General features: G+C 41.4%; 1 protein-coding gene across 4 annotated transcripts in view; it reads right to left on the bottom strand.

The window, feature by feature from the left end:
* Positions 1–203: 203 nt before the first annotated feature.
* The window catches only part of pcdh17 (protocadherin 17), a 205,191-nt gene continuing 195,573 nt past the window's right edge, over positions 204–9,821 (bottom strand). For all 4 annotated transcript variants that reach the window (XM_034192906.1, XM_034192913.1, XM_034192920.1 and 1 more), the window contains exon 5: positions 204–2,949. In XM_034192906.1, coding sequence (XP_034048797.1) covers positions 2,252–2,949 — 698 coding nt within the window. In that variant the 3' untranslated portion in view covers positions 204–2,251. The remainder of the gene's footprint in view (positions 2,950–9,821) is intronic.

The raw sequence follows: 9,821 nt of genomic DNA, 5'->3' as shown, positions 1-9,821 counted from the left end.
AAAAATAAATATCTTTTTTTTTTTTAAGAAAGCCTGAATGCAAACATTTTATTTTATAAACCATGTACTTAAATAGCTCAGACATCAAATTCAAAAGAAGCTTCCAACTGAATTTCAGATGTCAATTTTCTCTGCAAAGTATAAGTACCGAGGAGGATTAAGTACACAGATAAACAATACGGACTGCTCAAAAAGAACCTTCTTTTGGTCCTTTATAGAAAATGCACATTCTGGTGGACCAGGGCTTTTATAAGCAGTCACAAGCTCCACAGATACAACAAGTTCTCTGCAGAGACAGTAAGGCAGTTTTATGATCACCAAGGAAACCACTCCACTTTCCATATGGCAGGTTATTTTTTGGAAAGAAACAAAAACCTAAACAAAACAAAACATAATGAGCACAAATTATGTATACGAATTTTTGTAAAAGAAAATAGCTGCCCTGTAAAAATCTGCTCAATAAAAATATTTAAACTGTGATCTTGTGGTTGGTGCTTTTCATTGTTGGTTTGAAATGTAACCTAGATCAGCTGGCTCATTAAGCTTTCAACAGTTATTTGTGTTCGATCCGGCTGGATCTCAGGGTTAAAAAGAGGCAACATCTCAAAAGCACTGAAGCCAGCCTGCAAAGATGCAGAGTAGAGAAGAGTGTGTGTGTGTATGTGTGTGTGTCAGGGGGTAGGGGGAGAATTACACCAACAAAAACCCAAACTAAAGCAAACTCACAGAGTTCGACAGCTACTAAGGCAACTTTTGCCAAATACAATATAAGCCCATGTATATTGCAACACAACTATATATTAATTTAATAAAATACACAATATAGCTTTTGTACACATAACAATTTGGCTCAAATGCACAGAAAATTGCAGTAAAATCAATAAAAAATATGTCATTTTTTTATGTAAACACATCTAAATTGGATACATTTACACATATAATGATATTATGTATAGTGATAATGTGAAGGGACATTTTCTTGTTTCATTATATTTTTGGATATTTCCTTCAAAAGAATGGCATTATCCTTTGTGGTTCTTTGAGTTGATGGTCTCTCATCACCACAACAATCTCTAGAACACTTTTTTGCTGAGATTCATCATCCATTTTTTTTTCCTTTAAAAAATGTATAAATATTGTGTTAATATTGGACACTATACATGGATCTTACATATAGTCATCTATATAATCATATAGATATTGTCTTTTCACAGCTGAGGAAAAATGTCCCTTTTTATACAAGTCATGATTGCCTTAAGGCATCGGCACACAAATGGTAATTCACCGTACACAAGAGACTGAAAGCTGATGATGTATATGTATTAGACAATTACACAGATGTCCAGTGTATGTATCTGTGTGTATGTGTGTGTGTGTGTGTGAAGGAGCATCAGGGCATGTGTGTAGAGTGCAAGTGCACAGGCAAAGTGTAGTGCACGTATTTGTAAAAGTGGTGTATGTTGCTACACTGGACAGCAACATGAATGTTTAAATAGAGGCATGAGACAGACACAGTTTACACATGGTGCTACAAATGACAGGTGAAACATGGTTACACTGTTAATATCTCTCCATCGGTTGAGCATTTAGGCCCCTCAAACCCCAAGTCCATAACCAGCTGGTAAACACAGCCCTGATAAGTCAACCTCTCCAACATCAGCTACGGGATCCATCACAATTCAACAACATTTAAGTCAGAAAAGATAAGGTTGTTTGTGTATTTCTGTCTTTTTCTGTCCAGAAAGACTGCAACTTTTTTCTCTGTTTCGATTGTCATGTCTGACCAGTCTTTTGTTTTGTTTTTTTAATTCAAGGTCTATGGCCATCACACATAACAGAAATCTGCCTTCTTAGATATGTAGAAATTCACGAGGGACCATGAACATCACACTTATGAGCTGGTGGGCACTTATAGATAATAGCTTGCGAGGTGCCAGAGGTATAAACCTCTGCAATTTATTTAAAAATCCCAAACTGAAAGAGTTCATAAATTTAACAGAATTCAGATGTTTGTTGCAGTTCATTATTTTGTTCGCTGTGGTCTTGGCACGGAAGCTGGTGCCAAATGACTGTCATTAGAAATGTTTGTACTTCCAGTGTTGGTACTTATCAACAACAACTACAGTGAAAACAGCTTGACAATGTCAGCCATTTAACTTTGTATTAGTTTTGGTGACAGATTTGGTGAGAGAGGTAACAAAATAACATTATACTCCTCTCTCCACTACTTCATTCATGGCCATCTTTTGTATCACTTCCTGAGTGTCCCGGTGGCCTCACTTCCTCGACAGTCCTGCAAAAGTTTGTCGATGTCTCTCACCACTGGGTCAGCTTCCATTCCATCACCCTTGGCATCGGATTCTGCCTGCTCCCGGATACACTCCATTTCACCTGTTGCCTCCTGGCTGATCCTGGACCGGGCCTCAGCTAACACTTTGGCCACTGGATCTGAGGGAGGCAGGGGTGGATAGAACCCCTGCTCCCTGGTTTGTTTGGTTGGTGACATGTATTGACCATCAGGAGGCCCGTAATGGCCTGAGCACGTAGCAGGAGGATGCTTGCCTTCAGCCCCATCAGCTGGGCTTTTGACTGAAGAGCAAGTAGACATGGTAGAGCAGCCCTTCGTGGGGCTACTGGAAGCTGAGGGTACTTCTTGGAGCAGTGGGCTAAGGGCGCGTTTCGCTTTCAAGTAGGGCTTAACATTGGCTACAAGGATTGTGTGGTCACGTCGTTCTTTGCCAAAAGTACAGAATGTCTTCTTTCCATTGGGATTGACAGTTTCATAGGTCTCTGTCTCAGGCACCATCTCCATCCCTGGTGGCACAAACATGTTGTTGCGATAGTCAACTCCCTCTGCCTGGTTTCCTCCAGCTGGGAATTGGGGCATCCAGCAGCGGTCTGAATGACCCAGTACTCTGCACTCCTCTGTACAATTCACACAATCCTCATCTGCAGATGGAAAGAAAAAACAGGGATAGATGGAGAATTAAGTCATGCTCATTTTAAGAGTTGTGCCACATAGTGAGAGTAGAACAAAGTCATGTTTTTGTTAAGAGAACCAAACTCAACCTGACAAAGCATTGACATTGTTGCCATAGTAGAGCCAAGATTAATGAAATGGCACAACGTCGAGAACCAGCTTAGGATGTACACCTACACAAATACACATGCTATTCCAAGGGACTGGGAGGTGGAGGGATACCTGCTAACGTTTTCCAGCCCTCTGATCAAGAAGATGGCAGAGCATTCAGAAGGGATGGAAAAGGAATGAGAGAGAAAACAACAGTTGAGGTTTGGCAAAGGCATTGTGCTGTTATCATAAATTCATGTCAGTGGGCTTTGAAGCCCTCCCCAGACAGACAGACTGTGCCAAATGGCTTGTGCTTCTTCGCAGTGTGTCTGTGCCTGTTTATTTGTGTGCCCATTGTTTTGATTGCTTTATGAGCACACACGCACACACATGTGAATGAGTGTGTGTTCCATCTCGACTCTGGACACACACTCAGGCTGATTGTGGGACTGTTCACACCAGTGTCAAATTGATCCAAAACTTGATAATAATAATAATAGAAATTTAAAAAAAGAGGAATGTGGGTTTTTCTCTCCTCTTGGGTGTGAAACATAAATACAAAAAAAGGGAAGGACCTTGAGCATCTGTTGCCCTACAAACAGAATATTTTCATTGACTAGGCACCTACAACGATAGGATTCCCGCAATTAAAGTGAAACAAATGATACAGGATTATTCATCATTTTCTAGATGCACCAGACAGGGCAATATGCCTTTCAGTTCCAAAAACCTGGAATATTTAAGGCAGTGTGTTTGTAGCTATTTCTTCAGTTAGCTAAGACAAAATTTGGAAATACTGCATGTCCCAGCTTGCAAAAGCACATCACCCATCCTACTTTACAAAAGGGGAAATGCACCATGTCTACCATTACTAACCCTATTCAAAACATATAGATTTGCTACCATATTCTAGCATGGTGGCAGACCGTTAACCACTTTTTCGCACCTTGGTACCATCACTGGACCAGCTCCAATCTGTTCTATTTCATTCATGTGCAGGGTTGAAAAAAGTGGACTATTCCTCCTGATGACACGAATACATCACCTCCTCAGTGAGCTTAACTCATCCTTCTCTTTTTCCCACATCTATGTTGGGTCGAATTTTCTAATCTTCTCCATACCACCCAGTCTCGCACCTCTTCCCCATTCAACTCCTTTTACTTCAAGTCTTCATTTATTGTTATTATCTGCCTTGAGTCTTCCCCTACCCTGTACCTTACATTTTCATCACTCCCATAGGTTCTGCCAGGAGAGGAGGCCCAGTGCTAAGGTACAAATGTACTACCACTCAAAACTTTGTAAACACCTAGAACAAATGAAAAACATTATTAACCAATTAATCACTGAATACATCAAAAAGTAACATACTGTACTAAGGTTTTTTCCAACACTTTCCTATTCAATTTAAAGTTTATATGATGACTATTTGGCTACTAAGTGGACAAATGTCAAGAAAGTGTTGAATGGTAAGGTATTCATCTTCCCACTGCATGTCCAAAACATCTGATTTCTAGCACCGTATTGGGTATTTCCCCAACTTGTGCTTTAAATTTGGTCTTGTTCTGTTCAGCTTAATAACTGCAAATATCTGTGTATGCAATCTCTTTTTCTGCCATATCCTGTGTCTCCCCTGCACTCCCTTCTGTGTCCATGTCTCTGCCCAACTGCTTATAAACCTGACTTTTAAGCTTTACCTTAGGGCTCCTTCACACATAGTACGAATGTGGTGGAATTGTGCATGAAGTGCGCATGAAGCAGGAATCATATGCAATACGTGTAAAATCGTAGCTGTCTCCAACGCCTCGTACACCTGTTGCTACAACTATTTGCACACACCAGCGGCTGAAAGACAGCGTGTGCCCCGTGAGAGCCCATCGAACCCTCTCGTGGCAGGGGTCAGCCAAATTCCAGTGACATGCACGCATATCTAACACCGCTCATTTGGCACTTAGAAAATGTGTGGCCATTTGCACTATTAGCACAAAAACAGTTGGCAGACGATCACTGTTGAGCTGCATGTGAAATTTGCTTAAGTGCCCCCACGAGTGTGGCGTGAAAACAACACATGTGGTGCATGTGTCTCACATGTGTGCGTGTACTCCCCCCGACACGTGGCATGCCGGGGGGGGGGAACACACTTGCATGAAATGCTGATATATATGTACAGATCTGATCATGGGGGCCAGACAGTGAGGTCTGAGCGCACAGAGCACGCGGAGGGGCCTGACCACATAACACAGAGACATGTTGGCCTGGGCACTGAATGGACATTGGGGTGTGTCTGCTCACAGCGGCTGCATTTGTGATCTGTGCTCCTGGACGTCCCAGCTGCAGAACACCAACTGTATTTAGAAGGACATGAACTTACAACATTCCTCTGTGAGGCGCGTGTCTCTGCCTGCTGTCCTCACATATATTGCGATAAAAACATATATCGCTTTTGCGACGGGCTGGAGAGTGCACACACTGACAGGCTGTCCCAGCTGGAATGGACGGTCAGTTCATGTGGCACACAGCAGGCGATCTGAGTGTCACGTCTGTCTGACAGGACACGCGTGTCCTGTGAGCAGTGCACCATAGGACCATATGACAAGCCAACAGTGCAACAAATACACCACTTTCAGTCACGTATCAGCAGAAATATGCCGTAGCAAATGCTGTTTGGTCAGTTATCACTGCGTTTTTTTTCTCTTTTTCAAAAAAATATGTTTATCTGCTTGTTGATTTTAGCCATTTCACACTCCTGTTATTAGACAGTGATTGTAGCGCAGTGGTTTCCATCTGGTAATCAGAGCTTGCAGGTTCGAATCCCGTGAGTGGTATTTATTTTATATTTCTCCAGATCAGTGGCACGATGTGGTGCACCTCATCCCATGCACGATGCCGTCACAGCGGGATTGTGCACGGGCTGCCCGTCGGCTCAAGGTTTTCATGGTTCGCTCATGTGAGCTCTTCTGCTGTGACTTGCCCTGATTTGTACTTGTTCATACTATGTGTGAAGGGGCCCTTAAATATTTAACCACACAATGCCCTTTATACCCTCTTCTTGTTATTTCATCCAGACTACACTCTGTTGGTTATATTTTAGGCCATCAGCCATCAGGCACTTTCACCTGCTCATAGATGTGCAGCAGGGGATCCTATAGCACATTTATTCCCACTTCTCCCTAAACCTTTCCATATTTCCACTGGCTTTTCATATGGTCCAAATGCTTTTCCAGTCTTCTTCGAATGTGCTTAACTAGTAAAAAAAAAAAAAAAAAACACATAATTGAAAACACAACCTAAGTCTCCCCAAGGCGCTTCACAAGTGTAATGTCTAACCTTACCAACCCCTGTAAGCAAGCACATAGACAACAATGGTAAGAAATTGTTTTTTTTTTATTTTGAAGGCTTGATGTTTGAAGACTTTTTGTATGTACTTTATTTTCTTGTTTGTACCTTGTTTACTTTGGTCACCCCTCTGAGTCTGTTCTTGATTGTGAACTTGTGTTTTTTGAGGATGAAGCCTCAAGCAGACCATAGTTGAACTACAGGTTGTTTTAAATGACAAAATCATCACTGTTTGCGCAACAATGTTTGGTGCACGGTGTTGCTGCTTTCCCCTTGCAGTGAGCTGTTGTTCTCTGGTTGTTTTTTTTTTGTTGTTTTTTTTTTTTTGCTACAGAAGACTACATTAGTTTCTTTGTATTGCTTCATTTCCCACAGTACAAGCTTATTTGGTGGTTGTGTCTCCCACAGCACGCCAAGTGAGTTTATTCAATGGTTTTAACTTCATTTTAATGTCCTCTTGTCATTCCTACGTTCTTCCTGTATGATTGTATTTTCCTCCATGGCTTTACCTTGCATCCAGAAAGTATTCACAGCGCTGCATTTCTTCCACATTTCACTTCTTCCACTTTATTCAAAAATGGATGAAATTTATTTTCCCCTCAAAATTCTGTACAATTCCCCATAATGGCAAGGTGATTTTTTTTATTTAGATTTTTGCTAATTTATTAAAAAAAAAAAAACCCTAAGAAATAACATGTACATAAGTACATGTTATTCAGTCAAAGGTCCAGCATTCCTCTGTGGAGAGTGGCAGGACCTTTCAGAAGGACAACCCTCCTTGCAGCAATCTACCAATCAGACCTGTATGGTAGAATGGTCAGACGGAAGTCACTCATTCATAAAAGGCACATAGCAGCCCAACTAGAGTTTGCCAAAATGCAACTGAAGGACTCTCACACAATGAGAAACAGAATTCTCTGGTCTGATGAGACAAAGATTGAACTATTCAGCATGAATGCCAGGTGTCATGTTTGGAGGAAACTAGGCACCATCCCTAGGCACCTGGGAGACTATTTAGGTTTGAGGGAAAGATGAATGCAGAAATATACAGTGACATCCTGGATGAAAACCTGCTCCAGAGCCCCTCAGACTGACATCACACTGGGGCGACTTAATTTTTCAGCAGGACAATGACCCTAAGCACCCAGCCAAGATATCAAAGAAGTGGCTTTAGGACAACTCTGTGAATGAAACCAGACCTGAATCTAACTGAACATCCCTCGAGAGTTCTGAAAATGGCTGTGCACCGACAGCTTGAGAGGTGCTGCAAAGAGCAATGGTCAAAACTGCCCAAAGATAGGTGCACCAAGCTTGTGGCATCACATTCAAGAAGACTTGAGGCTGTAACTGCTGCCAAAGGTGCATCAACAAAGTATTGAGCAAAGGGTATGAATACTTATTTACATGAGATTTTTTTTTCATAAATTTGCAAAAATTTCAAAAAGGACTTTTTTCATGTTGTCATTGTGGGGTGTTGTGAGTAGAATTTTGAGAGAGAAAACTGAATTTACTCCATTCTGGAATCAGGCTGTAACATAACAAAATGTGCAAAAAGTGAGATGCTGTGAATACTTTCCGGATGCACTGTATGTTCTCTCTCTCTTATTCCCCATTGTGATCCCACTCTTAGCTTCATAGTGGAGTACAGCGGAGAAGGATATTCTTTCACCAAAGCAAATCAAATCTGGGCTTGCATCTCAGGTGTACCTTCTGGCAATTTGTAGCTAAATTTTCAGGTCTTCTTTTAAAGAAAATCCTCCTCTAGAAGTCTGTCCAAAAAGTATCAGACCTTTTTATTTTTTTCAAAAACCTTATGGATTTGAATCATGTGTGCTTGCATGAGCCAACCTTGAACCTTCGTGTGCATGTGTGAGTTTTTTTCACGCCTGTCGGTTGCGTCATTCGCCTGTGAGCAGGCTATGAGTGAGCACTGGTCCTCCCCCCTCGTTGGATTTTCATTTCGAGGAAAATGTCTGAACGATTGGAGCAGCGCTGAATCAAATTTTTCCAGAAACTGTGAGAGACAGCCAGGTGGAAACCATTCGGAAGATTCAAACGGCTTTCGGTGGCTTTTCAGTCGAGTGAGTATCCGAGGAATTGTGTAAAAGCTGGACATGTCACAACATGTCCTGTGAGACTTCCAACTTCCGCACGTCTTTCATTACAAAATCTCCTGTAACAATGGAATGTGCCGAAAAAGTGCTGATGTCCACCTCTTCTGCAATTTCTCTGGAAGTCAGACGACGTCCCGGATCAACAGTGTTCACTTTGGAAATGATCTGGTCGTTTCAGTATGTCGATGGCCGATCGGAGCACGGCGCACCGTCTGCCATTGTGCGCCGTCTTTAAACCGGTTGTAACGCTCCTTAATCTGTGTGATGCCCATAGGATCGTCACCGAAAGCCGCCTGAATCTTCCGAATGGTTTCCACCTGGCTGTCTCACAGTTTCTAGAAAAATTTGATGCAGCAAAGCTCCAAATCGTTCCACCTCGCAATGAAAATCCAACGAGAGGGGAGGACCAGTGCACACACAAAGCCTGCTCACAGGCAAATGATGCAACCGACGGGCGTGAAAAAAAATCACGCATGCGCATGAAGGTTCAAGGTTGGCTCATGCAAGCACACATGATTCAAATCCATATGGTTTTTGAAAAAAATAAAAAGGTCTGATACTTTTTGGACAGACCTCGTATACCACTTCTTCATGAAGCTGTGTAACTGGTGATACAAAATCCAAAATTTTCACTGTGCATAATTTCTCCAGTCACAGCCACAGAAGCCTTTAGCTCACAGGGTTGTGTGGGTGTCTTGGTGGCTTTCTTCACTCTTCTCCTTCTTGCACATCACTCAGTTTTTGAGAACTGTCTACTCCATGTAGATTTACCACAGAATGCCATACTGTTTGTATTTCTTCATAATTGATATAAATAAAGTCCAAGACATAATCAGACTCTCTGATGGTAAAGCTGCCACTACCACAAAAGACTCCAAGCTGTCACTAATGTTAATGGGGGCAGTATTAAAAACAGGGGTATATAAACTTTTGATTTCTGTTGTTATTGTGATTTAGAAAGGCTAAACACAGTTGTTTGACAAAAAATGTAAATGTAAATAAAATGTAAATTCTGAAATATCAAAATTTACTCTGAGTACAGGTCTTCAAAACTTTGATGACTGAATTGCTAATTTTATGATGCGATGAAAGAAAAAAATAAGCTCAGTAATCTGTCTTTCAAAGTTGATCCATTATTTTGGGTGCCAAATATTGTAAATACCAAATCTGAGATTTATGCTTCCATTCAGAGCTGATATATTGCTTTCTGAATATGTAAATACAGGTTCATTGGTTCATGCCATGTTACAGTACCTTACTTTGTATTTTTTTTTTTCCACTATGAAGGCATTTGAGCTAGATAA

The sequence above is a fragment of the Thalassophryne amazonica genome, chromosome 2 (genome assembly GCF_902500255.1).
Source record: "Thalassophryne amazonica chromosome 2, fThaAma1.1, whole genome shotgun sequence".
Lineage (NCBI taxonomy): Eukaryota > Metazoa > Chordata > Actinopteri > Batrachoidiformes > Batrachoididae > Thalassophryne > Thalassophryne amazonica.
Note: the sequence above shows the minus strand (reverse complement) of the source record. Positions and strands in the feature narration are given on the sequence as shown.